At 32.1% G+C, this 26,294-nt stretch overlaps 1 protein-coding gene and 4 long non-coding RNA genes across 8 annotated transcripts; 1 reads left to right on the top strand and 4 right to left on the bottom strand.

Annotated features, from left to right (window-relative positions):
* Positions 1–4,768: 4,768 nt before the first annotated feature.
* Positions 4,769–6,129, bottom strand: LOC125056526. The gene is made up of 2 exons (XR_007118067.1): positions 5,701–6,129; positions 4,769–5,547 (listed from the first exon to the last, which is right to left on the bottom strand). It is a non-coding gene; the product is annotated as an uncharacterized LOC125056526 (long non-coding RNA).
* Positions 6,130–7,145: 1,016 nt separating this feature from the next.
* Positions 7,146–8,488, bottom strand: LOC125056525. Its single transcript, XR_007118066.1, has 2 exons — positions 8,051–8,488; positions 7,146–7,897 (listed from the first exon to the last, which is right to left on the bottom strand). It is a non-coding gene; the product is annotated as an uncharacterized LOC125056525 (long non-coding RNA).
* A 2,681-nt stretch (positions 8,489–11,169) lies between these two features.
* On the bottom strand, positions 11,170–12,377 carry LOC125056529. The gene is made up of 2 exons (XR_007118069.1): positions 12,108–12,377; positions 11,170–11,948 (listed from the first exon to the last, which is right to left on the bottom strand). It is a non-coding gene; the product is annotated as an uncharacterized LOC125056529 (long non-coding RNA).
* A 308-nt stretch (positions 12,378–12,685) lies between these two features.
* On the top strand, positions 12,686–21,637 carry LOC125056530. Its single transcript, XR_007118070.1, has 2 exons — positions 12,686–12,734; positions 21,379–21,637. It is a non-coding gene; the product is annotated as an uncharacterized LOC125056530 (long non-coding RNA).
* Positions 16,711–25,639, bottom strand: LOC125056523 (serine/threonine-protein phosphatase 1 regulatory subunit 10). Of its 4 annotated transcripts, none has more exons than XM_047659661.1 (5): positions 25,208–25,639; positions 23,581–23,678; positions 22,925–23,199; positions 21,729–22,856; positions 16,711–18,354 (listed from the first exon to the last, which is right to left on the bottom strand). In XM_047659661.1, exons 1-5 carry the CDS (start codon positions 25,208–25,210, stop codon positions 16,907–16,909), a joined length of 2,952 nt encoding a protein of 983 aa, XP_047515617.1. In that variant the 5' UTR covers positions 25,211–25,639; the 3' UTR covers positions 16,711–16,906. The 4 variants fall into 4 exon arrangements, with proteins under 4 accessions (XP_047515617.1, XP_047515619.1, XP_047515618.1 ...); XM_047659663.1 differs by lacking the exon at positions 16,711–18,354 and adding an exon at positions 21,278–21,462 and having other exon boundaries at positions 21,597–22,856; positions 25,208–25,638; XM_047659662.1 differs by lacking the exon at positions 16,711–18,354 and adding an exon at positions 21,278–21,465 and having other exon boundaries at positions 21,597–22,856; positions 25,208–25,638.
* Positions 25,640–26,294: the final 655 nt, after the last annotated feature.

The raw sequence follows: 26,294 nt of genomic DNA on the forward strand, positions 1-26,294 counted from the left end.
TTAAAATAAAAATAATTTGTGTAAAAACTTTTGCAGTTTTTATTTACTATATTTATTAAACACAACGAACGATGCTATACGAATCTATATTTAATATTCTTTGAGAACCGATGACTACAGAAATATCTACCTACATTTTACACCTAGATGTGTATTATGAGTCAAATTTCACCCGAGCGAAGCCGGGTTTTCATCTAGTAATTTTATAAAATGGTTATGTTTGGCACCACTTAAACTTTTCGTCAATATATCAGCAGGCATCTCAGATGTTGAAAGATATTCAATTTTTACAAGGCTATTAGAGACTGCTTCGCGTATGCAGTGGTAGAGAACATCTATATTATGTTTAGTTCGTTTGTGAAACAAAGGATTCTCTGTCAACTTCTTGGCTCCCTGGTTGTCATTGTAAATTACTACAGGATAGCATAGATTTATATCGTTAGATCGGCCCCGACACCAAAAACTGTGGCATTTGAATGTGTGCGTTAACAAAATGCCGACACACGCACACTAACGAGTAGTTAAAAATCGTGTTTCTGCCATTGTAACAGGTTGAAATCGAAAACGTTTGAATGTGTGCGTCAACATGGCGTCCAAAAACAGTGCAATTTGTGTAGAAGGTACGGTCCGCAAACATATTAATCAGATTACATAGTAGACTAGCAAACCCGGCAAACTCCGTTTCGCCACCAGGTGGCTTCGTTTTATGAACAATTCGTTTGGTGATTAAAAGATGAAGAAAATTTTTTTTTTGAAGATTTTCCCGCTTTTCTGTTGAAAATTTTCCTGAATTTTCTTTGCTATAAACCTCACGGAGCCCGAGACCTTTCCAACGAATGCAAAACCGTGGAAATCGGTTCGTGCGTTCTGGAGCTATAGCGTCAGGAAGGAAAACCCGACTTATTTTTATATAGTAGATTACATTTAGACTGTATATTTAAATGTAGAGGCGTGATCAAGTAAAAAACGTTATAATTTACTAATAATGGCTATTTATTCTCCTTGAAACAAAATCAATTTATTATACTTGTTTCTTTTTTTCAGGTTCATATTCTCTCTTCTTAATTTTTCTCTTTTGCTTTTTTCAATGTGTAATTGTTGCTTTAGGCGAATTTTTCTCGGTGTATCGAAAACGGAATCTGAATCCGAAACATTTATATCGCATAGGGGTGAACTAGGTCTATTTTGATCAGCAGGTATAAATATTGATGGTTCCGTTGTTGGCTGAAAAGCTGGTATGGCATCAGGTTTTAATTTACGAAGACCCAGTGGCGTCACATACAAATGATTTGCCTCGAAATGTGCTGAACAAACTTTGCTGAATTTTGTAGGTAGCCACTCTTCATCTCTTTTGTCTAAAAAAAAACATCAATTTACGTACCCATTTTTACTTGTAGCTTTATTAGTAATACCATAATAAAGTATTTTATCATTAAGTTAAGCGCACTCTATCTCAAAAACTGTTGAGCGCATAAAAAAATATTGGTTGTTTGTAAAGTAGGTTTACAATCGAGATGTTTACGTGATAACGTCTTATTGGTGATATAAGTTTTTGGGAAGTAAGGAATTAATGAAGATAACAATTTTTTCAAATTTTAAATTACATCTATCGTTTTATTCACACTTTTGATGATAAATTTCGGGTGTAAAATGACAAGTTTACTTATTCGACTATGATATACATTTTTCTTCATACATTCACGGAATGACTGGTAGCGCTCGAGATGAGACGGGAGATCGGTCCGTCTCTGTCTCGTTATACCTGCGATCGCGCTCGTGAGGTTTTGGTGTGACACAAGTTTCTGAACATGTCACCCGACTAAAAATTTCTCATAAAATTTGTCGCAAAATTTATTTGAAACAATTTTATAACAAATGTAAACATGTTTCGTGGCACCCTGTATTTAATACGCCTACCTACTAAAATATTAAGAAGACAATAAAATTCAAAAATGAAATGGTCCAGCATCCATAATCAACAACATGGCTGTTGAATCGCTACCTATAACCTAACTGTCTAAAACGTGAGCAATCTATACACAACAAGTGTACTGAGAAAATAGTGTCATCTCTTTTTCTCCTACATTAGTTGCAAACACTACTTTCTCTTTCGTGCACTCGCCAATTAAATTTGTCATTTTAGACAGTGCGGAAGGAAAAATAAAAGTTTATAAATCAAATCGCAATACTTACGAGTGAAATGTTACACCTCTGGCTTTATTTGTGTTTCTAGAATTGTTGTTGCACTTTAGAAAGGCACACGATGGCAATCTGTGACACTAAACTGCTCGCAAACGTCCTTTACAGCACGTCCGGCTAACGCTGTGTTTAGGGGTGCACTGATCCCAATTCCCAGCTTAGTGAGCTCACTCACTTCGATTGTGGAGTGTGGAACAACACGGCGCGGTCTCACTGTGGTAAGGGCCTATCTAACGATATAAATCTATGCAGGATAGTTACAACCAATAATATCTGATATAAGACTTTTTAAATATATTGCCTCTTTACAGGCTTCAATGGCCATGTATTCGGCCTCGGTACTTGACAAAGCTCCCGTTTGTTGCTTCCTACATTCATAGGATATCACACAGCCTGACAATTTAAAACAAAATCCTGTGTAGGATTTCCTATCTACAATATTCGACGCCCAATCGGCATCTACAAAACCTTCTAAATTACAGGTATCTTTATTAAACTTCAAACCATAAGATTTAGTTTTTTGCAAATATTTTAAAATTATTTTTACATGATGCCAATGAACTGAACTAAAACAATTATTAAACTGGCTAAGGTAGCTCAGTGCGTTTACAGCACTAGAGCGCATTTTGCGGCATAATGCTCAACGCTGAATGTTCCAACTACAGCAACGCTTCGCACAATTGAGCACTCTCAAAACGAATGCTCTCGCGTGCTTCTCGCAATAAATACCAACACAGTGACAGAAAATTGACCAGTGTTTTTCTTTAAGTTGGCATTTATCGAAATTTTCGTTAGTAAATATTATTTATTGTTGAAAAATTTGTTTCGTCGTAGATTTTGAAAATAATTTTGAAAATTTCAAACTGCTAAAAAAATAAAATATAAGTATGGATGAAGGTATAAATAGTTACTTTTTTATATTCAAATTTATTTTACAGGATTATACTCTTGTAAACATTGCAATGGTTTTGAAAAAGTATATAATTTTTTTAGAAATCATTTTAAAAAAATTACTCAAAACGTAAATGATGTAAACTTCTTACATGAAACTATATATTTTACTGTTAATTTAGCTTGTTAAAACCTTATATTCTTTAGAGGTTTTCTCTTATTTCAGTAAAAAAATGTAAATGAAATAATTTGATTATTAAAATAAGCGTAAAAAGTTTTCAACCAATTATTATTGTTAACCACATTATTTATACATTAATGAGGTTGCTAACTCTATTCAGAACATTTTTTTTTCAACACTGACTTAGCGCACTCCTTTGCGGCACTGAGTCGCATAATGCTCTGTAATTGGAAAACGCACTCAGAGTATATGATATATCTGGACGTGTTAATACTGACAAATACAAAAGATTTCCTATAAGTTGCGTATAGGGAAACTGTTTGTCAACACATTCTGCCTTTTCTAATTTCAAATTACATTCCATTTGAGTATCTTTAGTATTACAATTAGGGATGTGAGATTCTGCATGAAAAATCGATTTTTTATTAATCGATTATTTTTTTAGCATGAAAAATCGATTAATAAATAATCGATTTTTCTTTAAAAAATAATCGATTTTTGTCCTAATTTTTGAATTAATTTCAAAATAAACACCCTAAATATTTTATTTTTCATGGTTTTTAAATTAAAAATAATAGAAATTATAAACACAAATTAACGTTTAAGAATAATCAAAATTGAAATTAACTTAATCTCGTTTTGATAGATTTTAGTTGAAATTTGATATATGCTGAGTGTTTTGAGTGTGGTGATATTTTGAGTTTGAGTTTGAGGGTGAGATCTATAGTGCGCACTTAGGGTGAGATCTATAGTGCGCACTTAGGGTGAGATCTATAGTCCGCACTTGGACTTTACTCTGACTTAACTATCGAGCTAAGACACAGTCGGTATTTATAGAGCAAACTGCGAATCCCTCCCTAGTGTTGGCTTAGCTTAATCTCAAGTCCACGAAATCGACGACTTACCAAAAACTTTGACTATAAGCCTAACAAAAATAATGGCCTAAAATTTGCTCTACCATCATATCTTTTACTGGACTTTTTATTTTTGTCGGTTTTTAATGAACGGTGTTGCCATTTGGTATCAGAGTTCCATAGACTTTGGGAAAAATAGAATTTGAATTCAAAGAAATTTTAAATGATCTTGATAAATACCTATGAAATGCATGAAATAAAATAATTATACATTATTATGGTATCTATTGTTGTTTATTTACATTATTTATATAAGTGTTCAACCCCATTTTTGAGAGATCTTATAAATAACTGGTGTGATATCGTATCTGTCACCTGGCAGCCCTGGCATATTATAGTGACAACGAAATTCAAACTATAACCTAACCGATGACTCTCGCTTCACATCTGTTATTTTCGTTTCCCTGAATCTTCTACCATTTATTACCTGACTACCCTAAAAAATTTGAGATAGGAGTGGAACATATAAAATTAAAAAATCTGTTAGAAATAGAATTTCTTCAACAAAAATATAAATTAGTATTAGAAATATGTATTACACTCAAAAAAAGAATCAGAAAATAAATGTTTAAAATGAAACAAGTTTTGTTTTGATATTCTTTATTACCGAACAAATTACCTAGTTAAATTGTGCAATCACAGATTGCCGGAATGACCGGACCTGTAGGAGATCTTTCATTGTTTCTATGTTACTCAACTTCTGCTGTCAGCAAGATCACCATCATCATAAGCATCCCCTCTCTGTATACCTATATTATGCAATACAGCACAAGCTATAATTATATATAACTAGTATTTGTCAATTTTGACTGTAGTCCTAGCTGTAAACATGGAAATTTCCTTTTTCACACTCCGAAAAACCTTAAAAAATATGCCTAGATCTTATTTGAGAATAATTATAAATATTGTCAGCTCTTGTCATTGTATTTAAAAGTGTTGTTAACATGAAGTTAAGTGCTGGATAACCGCTGTCACCTACTAAAACAGGCATTTTCTAAATATCCTGCTGTCGTGTGAACTGCCAGGCCACCTAGTCACTATAGCAAATATTTCCATATCAGGCCCTATTATTGCTTGCACATTTACAGAAAAATACCCTTTTTTATTTCTGTATGCTTCAGAGTGAGTGATACCTTTGGGTCTATTAATTTTTATATGGGTGCAGTCAATAGCTCCGATTATACTGTTTAGGCCATGGTGAGTATTAAATCTTCCTAATTCTTCAAACTTCGTTTTGGCTGTGTTCACATTTCTTGGAAAATTTACAAATCTAGGAAGTAATTTACTCAACTCTGCAGAGACTTTATTTATAATTAAACAGACTGTAGATTGGCTTATGCTGTTCAGATCACCACACACCATCTGTAATGTCAATAAATTATTATTAGTCACATATATGTTATGTTTCTGAAAGTCAGAAGACAAAAGTCTTCAACATATGTATTTAAAATCATTTGAGAAGAGGTATAATATATCAAATTGAAAAACCATACATATTTATGAACACAATATTACCTGAAAACATCCAGTTGCATTTTTATGCCTTAATGCAATAAGTATTTGCAATTGCGGTAGGTTTGGCGATCCTCTGTTGTTATAAGGTTGCAAGTTTGTAATGATCAGCGTCAGGATCACATTTAATACCGTGTGTTTCAAAATACGGTTTCTTCTTTTGAATTCATTCTCACCGTACAGGATGGAAGGATTTTGGTTTTATTAGTTCCGAACATATACAACACTTATAAGCTCATACAAACAGAAACAGAAAAGAGAAAAAGTGGTTTAAAATTTTCAATTGTTGATAGTTGATACAAGTGCTCTGTTGCTGTTGTCAAAACATTGCGATCCGTTCTACGTATTAAAATTATTGTCATCTTTAAATAATTAATACATTTTCTAAAGGTTACTCGTAAATTTGTAGTTATTGCAATAATAAAATAAATGAATACATAAATAACAATAAATTGAAGATATATGTGTACCGTTTTAGATGTTTAAATATTTGTTATTGTTTACTTTTTTAAAGGATAATAAACAAAGTATTGCATGAAATGAAACATCAATTTGTATTTTGACATTTTCTGTCTTAGCTTGGGCTTAGCTTAATCTCACCGTTAAAATGTCTATAAATACGAAATCATAGTTTAACCTTAGTGTACACTAAGCAAAGTTTTTCGTAAGGTAAGTCTGAGCAAAGTCCAAGTGCGCACTATAGATCTCACCCTCAGGGTGAGATCTATAGTCCGCACTTGGACTTTACTCTGACTTAACTATCGAGCTAAGACACAGTCGGTATTTATAGAGCAAACTGCGAATCTCGCCGAGTGTTGGCTTAGCTTAATCCCAAGTCCACGAAATCGACGACTTACCAAAAACTTTGACTATAAGCCTAACAAAAATAATGGTCTAAAATTTGCTTTACCATCATATCTTTTACTGGACTTTTTATTTTTGTCGGTTTTTAATGAACGGTGTTGCCATTTTGTATCGGAGTTCCATAGACTTTGGGAAAAATAGAATTTGAATTCAAAGAAATTATAAATGATCTTGATAAATACCTATGAAATGCATGAATTAAAATAATTACACATTATTATGGTATTTATTGTTGTTTATTTATATTATTTATGTAATTGTTCAAACCCCATTTTTGAGAAATCTTAAAAATAACTGGTGTGATTTTGTATGTCACCTGGCAGCCCTGGCATATTATAGTGACAACGAAATTCAAACTATAACCTAACCGATGTCTCTCGCTTCACACCTGTTATTTGCGTTTCCCTGAATCTTCTACCATTTATTACCTAACTACCCTAAAAAATTTGAGATAGGAGTGGAACATATGAAATTAAAAAATCTGTTAGAAATAGAATTTCTTCAACAAAAATATAAATTAGTATTAGAAATATGTATTACACTTAAAAAAAGAATCAGAAAATAAATGATTAAAATGAAACAAGTTTTGTTTTGATATTCTTTATTACCAAACAAATTACCTAGTTAAATTGTGCAATCACAGATTGCCGGAATGCTAGACCTGTAGGAGATCTTTCATTGTTTCTGTGTTACTCAACTTTGCTGTCAGCATGATCACCATCATCATAAGCATCCCCTCTCTGTACACCTATATTATGCAATACAGCACAAGCTATAATTATATATACTTAGTATTTGTCAATTTTGACTGTAGTCCTAGCTGTAAACATGGAAATTTCCTTTTTCACACTCTGACTTATTTGAGAATAATTATAAATATTGTCAGCTCTTGTCATTGGATTTAAAAGTGTTGTTAACATGAAGTTAAGTGCTGGATAACCGCTGTCACCTACTAAAACAGGCATTTTCTAAATATCCTGCTGTCGTGTGAACTGCCAGGCCACCTAGTCACTATAGCAAATATTTCCATATCAGGCCCTATTATTGCTTGCACATTTACAGAAAAATATCCTTTTTTATTTCTGTATGCTTCAGAGTGAGCGATACCTTTGGGTCTATTAATTTTTATATGGGTGTAGTCAATAGCTCAGATTATACTGTTTAGGCCATGGTGAGTATTAGATCTTCCTAATTCTTCAAACTTTGTTTTGGCTATGTTCATATTTCTTGGAAAATTTACAAATCTAGGAAGTAATTTACTCAACTCTGCAGAGACTTTATTTATAATTAAACAGACTGTAGATTGGCTTATGCTGTTCAGATCACCACACACCATCTGTAATGTCAATAAATTATTATTAGTCACATATATGTTATGTTTCTGAAAATCAGAAGACAAAAGTCTTCAACATATGTATTTAAAATCATTTGAGAAGAGGTATAATATATCAAATTGAAAAACCATACATATTTATGAACACAATATTACCTGAAAACATCCAGTTGCATTTTTATGCCTTAATGCAATAAGTATTTGCAATTGCGGTAGGTTTGGCGATCCTCTGTTGTTATAAGGTTGCAAGTTTGTAATGATCAGCGTCAGGATCACATTTAATACCGTGTGTTTCAAAATACGGTTCCTTCTTTTGAATTCATTCTCACCGTACAGGATGGAAGGATTTTGGTTTTATTAGTTCCGAACATATACAACACTTATAAGCTCATACAAACAGAAACAGAAAAGAGAAAAAGTGGTTTAAAATTTTCAATTGTTGATAGTTGATACAAGTGCTCTGTTGCTGTTTTCAAAACATTGCGATCCGTTCTACGTAATAAAATTATTGTCATCTTTAAATAATTAATACATTTTGTAAAGGTTACTCGTAAATTTCTAGTTATTGCAATAATAAAATAAATGAATACATAAATAACAATAAATTGAAGATATATGTGTACCGTTTTAGATGTTTAAATATTTGTTATTGTTTACTTTTTTAAAGGATAATAAACAAAGTATTGCATGAAATGAAACATCAATTTGTATTTTGACATTTGCTGTCTTAGCTTGGGCTTAGCTTAATCTAACCGTTAAAATGTCTATAAATACGAAATCATAGTTTAACCTTAGTGTACACTAAGCAAAGTTTTTCGTAAGGTAAGTCTGAGCAAAGTCCAAGTGCGGACTATAGATCTCACCCTCAGACTTTGCTCTGACTTAACTATCGAGTTAAGACACAGTCGGTATTTATAGAGCTAACTGCGAATCTCTCCGAGTGTTGCCCGGCAGAGACTGATTAAGAGTTCTGACCGCCCTAGGCTATTTTATCAAAATTCGCCCCCGCCAGGTGACAGGTGTATTATGGCCGGTCTAAAAAGTAGTACTTAAATTAGTTTTGACTTTTTTTACTAGTGTGAAAATTTTAGCATGGTTCATACTATTTATAAAAATTTACAGATCTGCTAGCGAAACAAACGCTGTCCTATCATTTGCACGACTTGTAAACATTTTTAGCTGACCGTACTTAAAGGCCTCACAAATTATACGACCAAAATCATGACAGGCTTCCAAGTTAGAAACCAAATCAATGTCGTATTTGGTCACATTACTCCTTTTGGCTAAGTTTCTATGGACATCTTAGTTGTTGTGGCTATTAACCATAGACGTGGTCATCTAGTGTGTGATGTTGCTTCGACTTTAAGTTATTTTTAAAATATTTACACTTCTGTTGTTGTCTTTAAAAAAGACGAGAGGTATCAAATAAGTGAAACATTTTGGCAACTGTTAAAAAAATTAAGTACTAAATTATTATTTACTTATACAAAAGGCATTTTTCTTGCTTTGGCGTTATTAAAATTTTCCACAATTTTTCCAAATTTAATAGCTTGTAAAAAGTCACTTTTCCGACGGCAGAGTGTGGAGCGCAAGTAACTTTTTACTCTTTTAAGTGCTGAAAAAGACCTTTCGCCGCTGCAATTGGTCACTCATTGTCAAAATTTTTTTAATATTATCTCCACATTCGGGAGCATATCTGAAATATTAAAACTTTTTATTAACTGCAACAGACCCTTTGGGGTTCTGGCAGAAATATAGGCCTTGGTGTCAGATTTTAAAAACTGCCAAATAGACGCATTCTTCTGCAAAGCGCCCTACGAAGCGAAATTTTTTTACAACCATTATTTAAAAAGCGTTAAATTAACATTATAAATAATGGAGATAGAGTTCTGGGAGTCAGGAGTTTTTTATTAGAAATTTCCTCCTCTTTCAGAACCTTTTTTTGAAATTTCTTAAACATTAATAGTTTATTAAATATTGGCAAAAAACAAAATGCCATTTTTTTTCATCTTTAATTGTTTATGACGTTTGCAATTTTTTATGTGCTAATACACGCTTTTGGCACATTTTTCTAGACGTCATTCCGGATCCAATGAGCTATCGCATATATTTTTAAGAGCAGTATCTCTATTTTGTACCATTTTCAACTTGTCGACTAGACTACTTCGCATCTCTTGATTGCCTCTGATTCAAAAAATTTAAACTCTTTTTCGTCACGCAACGTATTAAGATAAGCAATGTCTCATAAAGAGTAATACGTCAAATAAATCATCAGAACTTGCTTGTAGCTGTGTACTAACGATTTGAAACTTTACGAGCACAGAGTTCCAAAGGCACAAAATATTTTGATCTCTTTACTTTGATTTTTTTCGAGTTTTTGAGAAATTTTTATTACCATCGATACTAAAATTTGCCATCTGCTTGTAGATCCAGTTCACAGTTTATTTAGTGCTTTGTGTCGGTCTAGTTGAAATATGCAGGAGGTGATGCTAGCGAAGACACGATTTCGGTGCGCCCGCGCCCCCCTAGATCGTCGCGTCCTAGGCTGCAGCCTAATTAGCCTAAGGGTTAATCAGGCCCTGTGTGTTGGCTTAGCTTAATCCCAAGTCCACGAAATCGACGACTTACCAAAAACTTTGACTATAAGCCTAACAAAAATAATGGCCTAAAATTTGCTTTACCATCATATCTTTTACTGGACTTTTTATTTTTGTCGGTTTTTAATGAACGGTGTTGCCATTTTGTATCGGAGTTCCATAGACTTTGGGAAAAATAGAATTTGAATTCAAAGAAATTATAAATGATCTTGATAAATACCTATGAAATGCATGAAATAAAATAATTACACATTATTATGGTATTTATTGTTGTTTATTTATATTATTTATGTAATTGTTCAAACCCCATTTTTGAGAAATCTTAAAAATAACTGGTGTGATTTTGTATATCACCTGGCAGCCCTGGCATATTATAGTGACAACGCTGCCAATGGACTTTGTATCCGGCTAATAAATAAATTAAAAATAGTGACAACGAAATTCAAATTTCAAACTATAACCTAACCGATGTCTCTTGCATCACATCTGTTTTTTTCGTTTCCCTGTATCTTCTACCATTTATTACCTGACCACCCTAAAAAATTTGAGATAGGAGTGGAACATATGAAATTAAAAAATCTGTTAGAAATAGAATTTCTTCAACAAAAATATAAATTAGTATTAGAAATTTTACAGTTAAAAAAAGAATCAGAAAATAAATGATTAAAATGAAACAAGTTTTGTTTTGATATTCTTTATTACCAAACAAATTACCTAGTTAAATTGTGCAATCACAGATTGCCGGAATGCTAGACCTGTAGGAGATCTTTCATTGTTTCTGTGTTACTCAACTTCTGCTGTCAGCAAGATCACCATCATCATAAGCATCCCCTCTCTGTATACCTATATTATGCAATACAGCACAAGCTATAATTATATATAACTAGTATTTGTCAATTTTGACTGTAGTCCTAGCTGTAAACATGGAAATTTCCTTTTTCACACTCCGAAAAACCTTTCAAAAATATGCCTAGTTCTTATTTGAGAATAATTATAAATATTGTCAGCTCTTGTCATTGGATTTAAAAGTGTTGTTAACATGAAGTTAACTGCTTGATAACCGCTGTCACCTACTAAGACAGGCATTTTCTAAATATCCTGCTGTCGTGTGAACTGCCAGGCCACCTAGTCACTATAGCCAATATTTCCATATCAGGCCCTATTATTGCTTGCACATTTACAGAAAATTACCCTTTTTTATTTCTGTATGCTTCAGAGTGAGCAATACCTTTGGGTCTATTAATTTTTATATGGGTGCAGTCAATAGCTCTGATTATACTGTTTAGGTCATGGTGAGTATTAGATCTTCCTAATTATTCAAACTTCCTTTTGGCTGTGTTCCTATTTCTTGGAAAATTTACAAATCTAGGAAGTAATTTACTCAACTCTGCAGAGACTTTAATTATAATTAAACAGACTGTAGATTGGTTTATGCTGTTCAGATCACCACACACCATCTGAAATGTCAATGAATTATTATTAGTTACATATATGTTATGTTTCTGAAAGTCAGAAGACAAATGTCTTCAACATATTATGTATTTAAAATCATTTGAGAATACATAGGTATAATATTCAAATCGAAAAACCATACATATTTTTGAATACAATATTACCTGAAAACATCCAGTTGCATTTTTATGCCTTAATGCAATAAGTATTTGCAATTGCGGTAGGTTTGGCGATCCTCTGTTGTTATAAGGTTGCAAGTTTGTAATGATCAGCGGCAGGATCACATTTAATACCGTGTATTTCAAAATACGGTTCCTTCTTTTGAATTCATTCTCACCATACAGGATGGAAGGATTTTGGTTGTATTCGTTCCGAACATATACAACACTTTAGGCAAAATTTTCAATTGTTGATATTTGATACAAATGCTCTGTTGCTGTTGTCAAAACAATGCGATCCGTTCTACGTAACAAAATTATTGTCATCTTTAAATAATTAATACACTTTCTAAAGATACTCGTAATTTTCTAGTTATTGCAATAATAAAATAAATGAATACATAAATAACAATAAATTGAAGATATATGTGTACCGTTTTAGATGCTTAAATATTTGTTATTGTTTACTTTTTAAAAGGATAATAAAGAAAGTATTGCATGAAATGAAACATCAATTTGTATTTTGACATTTGCTGTCTTAGCTTGGGCTTAGCTTAATCTCACCGTTAAAATGTCTATAAATACGAAATCATAGTTTAACCTTAGTGTACACTAAGCAAAGTTTTTCGTAAGGTAAGTCTGAGCAAAGTCCAAGTGCGCACTATAGATCTCACCCTTAGCTTGGGCTTAGCTTAATCTCACCGTTAAAATGTCTAATACGAAATCATAGTTTAACCTTAGTGTACACTAAGCAAAGTTTTTCGTAAGGTAAGTCTGAGCAAAGTCTAAGTGCGCACTATAGATCTCACCCTCAGGGTGAGACTTTGCTCTGACTTAACTATCGAGTTAAGACACAGTCGGTATTTATAGAGCAAACTGCGAATCTCGCCGAGTATTGGCTTAGCTTAATCCCAAGTCCACGAAATCGACGACTTACCAAAAACTTTGACTATAAGCCTAACAAAAATAATGGCCTAAAATTTGCTTTACCATCATATCTTTTACTGGACTTTTTATTTTTGTCGGTTTTTAATGAACGGTGTTGCCATTTTGTATCGGAGTTCCGGAAAGTTCGGTTAGTTGGGAAAAATAGAATTTGAATTCAAAGAAATTATAAATGATCTTGATAAATACCTATGAAATGCATGAAATAAAATAATTACACATTATTATGGTATTTATTGTTGTTTATTTATATTATTTATGTAATTGTTAAAACCCCATTTTTGAGAAATCTTAAAATAACTGGTGTGATTTTGTATGTCACCTGGCAGCCCTGGCAACATAACCTAACCGATGTCTCTCGCTTCACATCTGTTATTTTCGTTTCCCTGAATCTTCTAACATTTATTACCTGACCACCCTAAAAAATTTGAGATAGGAGTGGAACATATGAAATTAAAAAATCTGTTAGAAATAAAATTTCTTCAACAAAAATATAAATTAGTATTAGAAATATGTATTACACTTAAAAAAAGAATCAGAAAATAAATGATTAAAATGAAACAAGTTTTGTTTTGATATTCTTTATTACCAAACAAATTACCTAGTTAAATTGTGCAATCACAGATTGCCGGAATGCTAGACCTGTAGGAGATCTTTCATTGTTTCTGTGTTACTCAACTTCTGCTGTCAGCAAGATCACCATCATCATAAGCATCCCCTCTCTGTATACCTATATTATGCAATACAGCACAAGCTATAATTATATATAACTAGTATTTGTCAATTTTGACTGTAATCCTAGCTGTAAACATGGAAATTTCCTTTTTCACACTCCGAAAAACCTTTCAAAAATATGCCTAGTTCTTATTTGAGAATAATTATAAATATTGTCAGCTCTTGTCATTGGATTTAAAAGTGTTGTTAACATGAAGTTAAGTGCTAGATAACCGCTGTCACCTACTAAGACAGGCATTTTCTAAATATCCTGCTGTCGTGTGAACTGCCAGGCCACCTAGTCACTATAGCAAATATTTCCATATCAGGCCCTATTATTGCTTGCACATTTACAGAAAATTACTCTTTTTTATTTCTGTATGCTTCAGAGTGAGCAATACCTTTGGGTCTATTAATTTTTATATGGGTGCAGTCAATAGCTCTGATTATACTGTTTAGGTCATGGTGAGTATTAGATCTTCCTAATTCTTCAAACTTCCTTTTGGCTATGTTCATATTTCTTGGAAAATTTACAAATCTAGGAAGTAAAATCATTTGAGAATACATATTCTCAAATGATTTTAAATAAATATGTTACCTATGTAGGTATAATATTCAAATCGAAAAACCATACATATTTATGAACACAATATTACCTGAAAACATCCAGTTGCATTTTTATGCCTTAATGCAATAAGTATTTGCAATTGCGGTAGGTTTGGCGATCCTCTGTTGTTATAAGGTTGCAAGTTTGTAATGATCAGCGTGTTTCAAAATACGGTTCCTTCTTTTGAATTCATTCTCACCGTACAGGATGGAAGGATTTTGGTTGTATTCGTTCCGAACATATACAACACTTTAGGCAAAATTTTCAATTGTTGATATTTGATACAAGTGCTCTGTTGCTGTTGTCAAAACAATGCGATCCGTTCTACGTAACAAAATTATTGTCATCTTTAAATAATTAATACATTTTCTAAAGGTTACTCGTAAATTTCTAGTTATTGCAATAATAAAATAAATAAATACATAAATAACAATAAATTGAAGATATATGTGTACCGTTTTAGATGTTTAAATATTTGTTATTGTTTACTTTTTAAAAGGATAATAAAGAAAGTATTGCATGAAATGAAACATCAATTTGTATTTTGACATTTGCTGTCTTAGCTTGGGCTTAGCTTAATCTCACCGTTAAAATGTCTATAAATACGAAATCATAGTTTAACCTTAGTGTACCCTAAGCAAAGTTTTTCGTAAGGTAAGTCTGAGCAAAGTCCAAGTGCGCACTATAGATCTCACCCTAAGAAGTTTACATCATTTACGTTTTGAGTATTTTTTTTTAAATGATTTCTAAAAAAATTATATACTTTTTCAAAACCATTGCAATGTTTACAAGAGTATAATACTGTAAAATAATTTTGAATATAAAAAAGTAACTATTTATACCTTCATCCATACTTATATTTATTTTTTTTAGCAGTTTGAAATAACTTTAATTATTTTCAAAATCTACGACTAAACAAATTTTTCAACAATAAATAATATTTACTAACGAAAATTTCGATAAATGCCAACTAAAAGAAAAACACTGGTAAATTTTCTGTCACTGTGTTGGTATTTATTGCGAGAAGCACGCGAGAGCATTCGTTTTGAGAGTGCTCAATTGTGCGAAGCGTTGCTGTAGTTGGAACATTCAACGTTGAGCATTATGCCGCACAATGCGCTCTAGTGCTGTAATTGGAAAACGCACTTTAACAAGCTAAATTAACAGTAAAATATATAGTTTCATGTAAGAAGTTTACATCATTTACGTTTTGAGTATTTTTTTTAAAATGATTTCTAAAAAAATTATATACTTTTTCAAAACCATTGCAATGTTTACAAGAGTATAATCCTGTAAAATAAATTTGAATATAAAAAAGTAACTATTTATACCTTCATCCATACTTATATTTATTTTTTTAGCAGTTTGACATTTTCAAAATTTATTTTCAAAATCTACGACGAAACAAATTTTTCAACAATTTTTGTACTTGCAATTTTTTCACATTACCTCAAAATTTAAGTGAAAAATTCAAAAAACCAAGTTTTTGGTTTTTTATTTATAACTTTTTCAAAATAAAAATTTTTTCTACGAAAAAAAATTCTTAAATGATTGATTTCTTACCACATTCAAAACCTACTTAGTTCGTTAAGATACTACACGAGACACCTCAGGGTAATTCTTGATCATAGATTATGATGAGAGAGTATGATAGATTTTATATTAAGCTCCTCCACATTTTTAAGAAACGTCGACAGTTACGAAATACAAGTATGTACTATAATCCTATACAAATCACTGTAATGTGCTGCCACCGTCTCCAAATTAAAAAGATAATTGACAGTTCAATCACATTATACTTTTTAAAATATTTTCTTGTATTTTTTAAAGAATGGAAGTTATGTTTAGACAATTTTTTGACAAGGGCTTCTCGATAGATTTCCTTTCTCTGTGCGGTTACTATGCTAATTTGTATACTAAGTTCTAGTAGGTTTTTTATTCCAAAAATCCGATCGAACAAAAACATATTTTACTAGGGATCAATTTGAAGAAAATATTTGAATATTATATTGATCAAGTTACAGACCATCAGATCAATTGCAATTAAAAACAATAAACTAAATAATAAAACCAGTCATGCTACAGACTTGACCTCACTGGATTTTTGAACTGTTTAGTCATATTTTTTTTTAAATAATGGCACACGCCGGTGACATTTTGAGTCTAAGACGGTTTCCTGCATGTTTCTTTTGACCGTAGAGCGAGTTTTAAATGCGCACATAGACAAAGTCTATAAAGATGGACAGCCGGGGTTCGAACATAAGACGTTAGGTTTGAGAGGAGGGCGCTCAAGTCACTAGGGGTAACATAACGCAGGCATAAGTAGAAATTTAAAGAAAAACATGAATATGAAGTTTTTTATGTACCTATATCATTATCATAAATAACAACCTCATTAATTTTATGTACTTACAACTTTTTTTATCTAATCACTTATTACTACTTATTTACACAGGACAGTCTTTTATCTTTACAATAAAATAAAAAAATACATCTAGCTCTTATTTACAAAAACAAATTTTATGATTATTTGTACAACTTAAAATGGACAATTCACTCCTGGGTGCAAAAAAGTACAATTGTCACCTTGTCGACATGAGCCTTTTCTTTGAAAGTAAATACAAACAGTTTTACGTCCACCCCCGCGACCACCACGACCTCTTTGCGACATGTCCCAGTTCCCAGTAGCCGCCTTTCCTCGCCAACCACCTGAGCCACGACCCCGCATAGCTCCACGGAAATTGTTTGGCCCGTTAAAACCATCGGGCCCAGGAGGACCTTGAGGTCCGCCCATATTAAAATCAACTGGAAACATATTTTGTTGAATATTAAATCCATCAGGACCAACAGGGAACATAGGGTTTGGTGCTCCAAACATTTCTGGACCCATCATCATATTATCTGGAGGTACCATCATACCCGGTGGTAAGTTACCGGGTGGCATTGGTCCCGGTGGCATACCCGGGGTCGGCATTTGTCCAGGCATACCGTTTGGCATCATGGGTGGAACTCCATTAGGCCACTCACCGGGCATCATTGGGGGTCCTGCGAAACTAGGCATCCCTGGAAATTGTGGGCCTGGAAAGCCATTTGGGAACTGTGGTATATTCGTTGGGAATAGTGGAGCGACATTTGTATTATTACTTGCCGTATTTGGAGGAGCATTACCTTTTGGCTCTGGCCATGGCATATTTCTAAAATCACCCACATTATCCTGATTACCTGTAACATCCTCCAATGGTATTATTGTTGGTTCTGAGTATGTGTGCGTTTCAGGATCAGGCTCAAGAGGTGAATCAGGAATCATTGACTTATAGAAGTATAGTGGCTGTAATGTTACCTTTTCCCTTAATGCTTGTATATCTTTTTCTTTACTATTTTTGCCATACTCAACTGGAGTTTGTCCTTCAGCATTTATTAAAACTAAAGGTTTCCAGCTAGTTTTCTCTTCCATAACATCGTCATTTATGAGATTTCTTGCCTTTTCGTATGCTTCTCTTTCATGTATTCTGTCCAAGTATTTCATATCCGTAAAAGTTTTCGTGACATTTACCCTTTCTGTTTCATCTAGTTCAAAGAACTGCACCTCTTCCAATTCTGAATCTGGTTTCCATTTGATGCTCTTTTTGGGACCTTTTCTTTTGTGATAACAAAGGACACCTTTCAAACCATCTACTGTTAATGTATGTGGTTCATCAGTCTCCATTTTACTATCACTACTTGTAACTGTAGAGCTTTCGGTGTCTTCCGATGTTTTTTCCTTCGCCTTATCTTCATTATCCAAGGTATCTTGATAAAACTTAGGGGGTACTGACTTGCCCTCACTGCTTGGACTCGTTATGGTTGGTGTGTGGGGAGGTGATCCATCATTTGCATTGCCATCCTTAGAACCGCTCGTGCGTCGTTTTCTTTTCTTTGGTTCTTTCTTGTTTGTTGCAGAAGCATTCAAAGCATCCATGAACATATCACTCTCTTGTAAAACCATGGCTGTAAAAAAAAAGTTGGTAATTAAAACATTATAATCTCATTATATAATTACTCTTAACTGTATAAATTAATGTACACATAACACAAACATCGAAGTTAAATAATCATTATTTTTCAATGTAAATCTAAAATGTATAAAAGCGGGCTATATAAAATATACGATGTTACCAATGCGTAACAACTACCTTTAATAGTTGTAAATGGTAAGACTTAGTTTGGATTGGATACTTGGATTAAACTCGGCAGTTTAATCCAAGTTCATACTTGTATTTTTAATAAATATATATCAGTATAGCAGAGTCAAGAACTAAAAGGGGTAAAATATTAAATTTTAACTGGTCGATCGGACGGACGTATTGCGTAATTTGTATGTAAGCATTCTTAACGCGAGCATTAACGTTTACTAGTTTAAATCTGTTAAAATAATACAAGTGGTAATTTTGAAAATCGGATGAGCAGTTTATGTATTACTTTTTTTTTACTAAAATTTGTAACACATTCTAGTATTGCGTTGAAGTCACAAATATATTAATCATGAAACAGCGCTTATCTGATCTAAAAAAACGGACTATCTTCGAAAGTACTATGTATATTGTATCTAAGACCACGTCGAAATTTGAACATCCGTTATAATTAGTATTAATTTGTGATGCCGATGATAGGATAGCCGATTTATGAGAACATAACGTTAACGTGCTTCTTACTAAAGGCGGCAAATCTTTTGATATCGTTTGTTCGTACGCGCTAGGCAAGAACTACTGCACAAATTCTATAGTTTTGTAAAAGATAACATTAACATGTGCCACCTTAAGGAATTATAGTATCCATGTATTATTCACTAAAAAAACAAACAGTGAAATCAATAACTGTATTAATTTGAAAGAGAGATTAACGTGTAACCTTTTCGGTTAAATTATAGATATTAAAATAATTTCTATGTTTAGTCAATTTTTTTTTAAATTTATTGAAAACCATATAATATTATACGTATATATGCATATGCCGCATGGCTGTCTTTCATAAGCTTATCAGAAAAATAAGTGAGAATTCCTGTAAACAAGTAGTCATTACTTGTCCTCAGTTTATACTGGTTCTGGTTTATTCCATAGTTTCGTTACTGTTAGGCATTACAATACATAGGCAATACTAAATAAGTCTTGTCGGAAGTTTATGATCAGTACTACACAATTATCTTAATTACCCAAAAGCGACTTTTCTCGTAGTTGATATTCGACTAATAATTAGTTTATCCTAAATCTTTTCTACTCAAATTTTATGTATGTAATATGTTATGCATCAAGTGTTCGAAATTTAAAAGTGGTTACAGAAATGTTATAAAATAAATTAAACTTTATAACGAGATTAGTTCCAAAAAAAAACAGTAGTCTTCTAATCTTCAAATTCAATAATGATGTTATTAATAAAGACATCTGATCTTATACATCATGTGCATTATTGTTCTTACATTTAGACGATCTCGTAAGATAAATAACAATATGCTTAAAAATTGCATATTTGCCGTTATCTATATCTAACGTACTTGCACGATTTAATATTTAAAAGGAGTTACTTCGTGGAAAGCAAAACCTTTCTTTTCTTGCACTTATGAAGACACGACACTAGTTAATTATTTACAAGAGTTCCTGTCGGTTTATGATAAATATGCGATATAACTTATAGTTGTTAGTCTTATTATTATTAACAATGCAATAATAACAAAACAGATGTAACTATAAATTGTTGCTTAAAACTTGAATGATTATAGATAAATGGGTTACTAAATAATAGCCATACCTAATTCTTTACTTTACAGACATTTAACGAAGGAAAGGCAACAATTTTTAGTTGCAGACGTCTTATTTTTATTAACAATACAATAATAACAAAACAGTTGCAACTATAAATTGTTGCTTAAAACTTGAATGATTATAGATAAATGGGTTACTAAATAATAGCCATACCTAATTCTTTACTTAATAGTCATTAACTAAAGAAAACTACCAATTACTTTTGTAAAGCAAAGCATTAATGAGTTGATCCTAAAGTTATATAACGTAAACTGTTTCTCCAAGGCTAGAAACTTTTCAATGTAACTAGTGTAATTACATATGACAGAAAATGACAAGAGTACCGCGACTTTTTAAAATATCGAATTTAATCTCTAGTATATGAAGGTGCTTTATTTCCTCAGTACGCTAAAAGCATCGATCAGGTTATACTTTGATATACATAATGAAAAACCGTTCCTTACTTACCGTTGTTTTCAAAATACTTTCTCTTTATCTACCTACCTAAGTTAGCAATTACAGGTTGAGTGCAACTTTTGGTATTACAAAAGAAGTAGTCAATGTAGTCCTATATTGATTTTGTTGAATTCAGTGTTTACTTTCTAAATAGAAAACGTGTTGAATCGTGTCATTAAATAAACGTCAACATGAAAATATTTGATGCACATATTATCTTAGTATCACATCAAGGTTGTTTAATATAAACTAAATGTTACTGAAATTAACTTTTAGTTAATTCAGATTAGAATAAAGCTACATCGTAGAAACCAGCACACAAGCTGCTTTGTTTATAGGGAACACACGAGAACGCAATAATTTAATCTAGTGAATTTTTTCAACAATTTTGTGTATACCTATACAAATATAACGAGTTTCGACACTTAGTGACTTTTAGCAGTCATCTATTATTACTTCGTCCCACTAACTTAAATACACGGGTTGGCAATTGTATTTCTTACGACCATTTCAGGATTTTAGGCCTATTATGTTAATCCGGCAAACTGGCTTGTGGCTTTTGCATGATCGTGATAAAAGTAAAATATAGGGAGGTCACTGGACTCACAGCAAGTTTTCCGATTAATCTTTAGACCGTTACTTTATTATTATAGGATCAGTTTATAGAAAATGACAACTGTCGTTTTTAATTTGCCATGCATTTGTTTTAAAATTTGAATGATACCTTTATCATTTAGTATTGCCTTTGTATACTTAAAATATTTTTTGTTTTATTTTGCAGAAATGTTCGTCATAGATCAGACGCAGTGTGCGGCGTTGTCCCATTGGCTCATCGTCGAGTCTCGGGTCTTCCACAGACGCGTTCCTTCTTTGAACAGATCAGGTCTATTATGGTCAACGAAAGAGAGTAATTCAATTTACCATTTATTTGAAATACCAAATTCTTTACAAGAAAAGAAATAAACGAATAACCCGCCGTGCTATACATTTTAGACTTACCATCACGAAAATAAGACTTAAATAAATTATGTGTAATTGCATATAACACCAGTTTCTTTTGATGCCCACATCCTGGAAAAATAAAAAAAGTTAGTAATAAAGTTAAATAGAGATACAAGAAATTATACTTACGTTTTGGTTTAGGCGGAATTAGTTTAATAGCTCCAGGCTTATCCTCTATCTTTGAAATATCCAATGTTTTAGCTTTCTTTTCAGGTGGTGTTTCATTATGAACAGGAGATGGTCTTTTTGGTATTGAAACTGTAGGTGGTAAAGCTGGAGGAGGCTTTTTATTGCTTAAAATTGTGGCCCTTGATGGTGGAGGTTTAATTTCCTCTTCTAAGCCATGGGTCCTGAACTTTGAATTAAACATTTTGACAGTTTTAGGCTTAGGCTCATCAGGTTTCCTAACCTCTATAGATATTGAAGGCTTATCTTTTTTAACTTCACTTAACTTTGGAATCTTTCCTAACTTATGAATGGATGGAACAGTTTTCTCAGATTTCAAATTCTCCTCCTTTATTTTATCCTTCTCTTCCTTGACTTTATCACTTGACTGTTTACTAGATTTGTCATCTTTTGACCTACTGCTGGAAGAACTCGATTTTTTTGAGCTGCTGCTACTACTATGTTTAGACTTAGAACTATCAGATGAATGTCTACTTTTGTCTCTATCTCTTTCTTTGTCCCTAGATTTTTCTTTACTGTCACTATGTCTACTAGATTTATGTTTGTGCTTATCATGTGACAATGACGAAGATGATTTACTTGAATGTTTTGACCTGGAAGAACTACTGCTACTACTACTTCTTCTATCTGATTTATCTTTGTCTTTGCTTTTTGTCTTCTCTTTGGATTTTTCTTTAACAGGTGAATCTTCCTTTTGGCTATTGTCAGGATGTACTTGTGAAATTATCTGTCTACCGTTCTTTAAACTTAATTTAAGTATAGGAATTGCTTCTTTTTCTCTCTCTGGTATTTCATCTTTTACTTGTAAATGATTTTCCGAATTGTCAGGAGGTTCAGAAGGAATTTCTTCCTTAGGAGGTTTTATGTTCTCTACATTTTTATCTATAACAGTATCATCATCTTGTATTATATCAGACTTTACCTCAGTCTCCAAAATTTCTGTTTTACTAACTTCCTGCTGAGCATTAGAAATAATTTCAGGTATATCTGTTATTGAGATTGGTGTAATTTGCTCTCCTTTTACAATTTTTAACCACTGCTCCACTAACTTTGAAGCTAACACTCTAATATCTGTAACAGAAATTTACTTTTACAATAATTGTTTGTGTATTTAATAATTTTTATTAAATTTAACTTACCAAAATTATTTCCATCTTTAGATAGTTCTTTTATGAGTTTAGGATTGTTATTTGTTTTCAGACGTTCTATGTCTACAGGACAAAGTAAGAGTAATTCTAACAGTTCACGTACTAATGGCCAATTTTTTGCGACAATGCTCTCTGTCAGCCACATGTGTACTAATCTCCATCCACCACAACCCATGAACAAAGTCAACAGCTCTATGTCAGTACATTTGAGAATCTGTATATATATACATTTTGATACTAGCTTTTTTGAATACTTTCTCATTAATCTGAAAATAAAAGTAAAATTTAGTTGATGAAGGAGAAACCAGAGTTTCATCACTGGAACACACACGGAAGGATGCCCATGAGACTATAACTAGTATTAAACTTGTCTAAATCAAAAATTGGTAAGCAATATAATTTTCAAAATGAAATTAATAATCACTTTTACATTATAAGAAAAATTTGATGATTTTGTGATAAGCACAAAATAATTAGTGGCACAGTACACAGCAACAAGATATTTTAACAACCACCAATATAGTGGTAATCAATTTAAACAATCAAAATGATGTAAGTATACATTGTGTTGGCTACTTATTATTCAGGTTTTCTACAAACTACTACTGCTTCTTATTATATTAATTGAGATAAAAAGGAATACTAACTCAACAAGTGTATAAATAACATCCCTGGATTTGATACCACCGCTTGGTGAAAGTAGAAGGCTTAAACAGTTCAGCAACCTCAATGGCTCCATACGAGGCTGTAACAAATAAATATTTTTTACAAAATAGAAATAAAAATTAAGAACTGGAGGCTAACCCAGGACTAACATTGCTCTCATATTCTGTACAAAAAAATGTGCAATCTAGATTCTGGTGGTGTCACTTTCAAGACCTTAAGGAACTAAATATACAATACTATCCTGAGCATAAGTATTTACTATTTTTTTCTAATAGGTCATGAACATAAGTTTGACAGTGACAGATTCAGAAAAATCAAAAGCTGGGTGTTTATACAACATCAGTACTACTTACACCTTGATTAAAAAAAACTAAATCATGCTTATTGCACAATTTTAAACAAAGTACTCACCTGTCTCTTTTCTCATGAAGTCAGCATGAACCCAATTAGACAGAAAGAGATAAATGAGTACTTTAGTTAAGACTGTTTTGTCATTATGAATTAGGTGATTATATTTGTGTTATGAATTTATGATGACACAATGAAAACAGCTTAGTTTAATAAATCCCTATAAAACTAAGAGCTAAGTGGCACATAAATGATTAAAAAAAAAATAAACATTGTTTTATATTTTAGAATTAGAAATTACTGACATCTTAGGCCTTAAAAGCATTACAATTATATAAAGTATCCATTTAATGTGTTGAATAATACATAAACCACAATTTATTATAATGTATGTCCAGAAAAGTATCATGTCAATCATTTCGTAAAATATAGCTTAGTTGTAAATCAAAACTGCTTATAGAAAGGAACCTTAAGATTCTACACAATGTTAAAGTGACTTAACTATGAACTGAATTTTGTTCTTGTAATGATATGGCCAAAACTGGAATCATGTGGTAGTTTACAATTTTCCCTATGCGGTTGTATAGATAGCCAGCCTTAGAAAACACCCATGGCTCATGGTCAGATTTATTATTGTGTATAATAAGAGACGCTTATGGGTCTTGCATGTATCATTGATAGACTTAAATAAGCAGATACACAAATGACCAGTAACTATTTCAACAAATTCAAGATTTTTCCCTCTCAATGTCATAATTTACACCCTAAGTTACACCATACAGTATACACCCTGGTGTATGGATAAAAATGGTCAATTTTATAGTATGCAAGAGATTAGTTTTATATAATTCTGGAAAGATCGGTTTATATATATCTCGGTTTTTACCGGTCAATATTAGGTTGACGCGACTGGCAACCCTGAAAACGTGTTCACGATTAAATTACATGTGTTAGATTCAAGAACAACTTCTTGTCATTCGACTCAATTCTTTAAGGAATTTAATTTATTCCTAAATATATATTACATGGTACAAGAAATTGTAAATACAATTTAAAATAAGTTCAATTGATACATGTCATATCCATTAGATATTTTGAATACCTATAAATACAATTCCTTGTGTTTGCAATATTACGAAATACCTACTAAGAGCCATTTTTACGACTTACGTAATCTAAGTATTAAGGTTTTCATTGTTTGGTTAACATTAAGAATTCGACAAATAATTCTTGATAAATCAATAATACCAACTAACTTACCATCTTTTAAAGACTGCGTAATGGTTTTCAGACGTGGCCGAGATGTTGCACTAAAAAGTGCCACGCCTTGCTTGCGATACAAAATGGCGGATCATTGTTCCAAATAACTTTTATCACAAAGGAAACCACTAATTCATAGTTCAATGAGTTCGTTATTAATGCATTAACCACATTAACAATTATTCAATATTTTTCGATTTCACTAAATAAATCTTATTACTCAACTATTCAATCTGCCTTAAAGCTACGTCCATATATTGCGTTGATGCAATGGAGTGTATTTCATATTATGTTTAAGGATATAATTTTTAAAACACAGCCTATTCCTAATATTAAAAATAATATGAGTTATTGAAAGCTTTTTATCTTCCAACCGGCAGAAAGCGAACGTCTTCCCACCAAGGCGTTCCGCAGAAGTATGATGAAAAATGAAAAGAAAAATAATATGATCGGTGGCGTTTGGCGACTTGGCAGCTCAATGTCCACGACTCGTGACGTAAGTTTAAACGTCTATAGTCTATGTTCTATTAGCGGCATGTATTTTTTTCTGTCTTTGGAATAAATAAATGTAATTACAAACAATTTTCTTTCCTAAAAACAACAACTAACCTTAAATTATAATAACTAAAATACATTATTATTCAAGGTATTATTATTGAAGTTCTTTAGGCGCATGAGGGTAAAAATTTTACGGCGAGACGGCTGTTTATGACCTCAGGTGTCTTTCTAGAAATTTCGGCACCTCAAAAATGGTTAATTTTGTAAGCTGATTATAAAAACAATTACACTTAAGTATGTTGTTAATGTCTAATTATGAAAATATTTCTTCGTAATAGAGAATGACTGTTGCGTTAAACATGTTTGGCTTTTGTGTTAAACCAAACAAATTTAACTACTTTTTACGTTATAGAGAGTTATACTTTATATTGAATGACATTATAAAGTGATATATAATATATAAGAATCGGTCGAGCCGTTTCGGAAGAGTATGGGAACGATCATCATTGTGACACGAGAATTTTATATTTAAGATGAAATTTGCAATTGAATAGAGAAACCAGCTATTAGCCGAATTTCTCTACCACAT

The sequence above is a fragment of the Pieris napi genome, chromosome 15 (assembly GCF_905475465.1).
Source record: "Pieris napi chromosome 15, ilPieNapi1.2, whole genome shotgun sequence".
In the NCBI taxonomy this organism is placed as follows: domain Eukaryota; kingdom Metazoa; phylum Arthropoda; class Insecta; order Lepidoptera; family Pieridae; genus Pieris; species Pieris napi.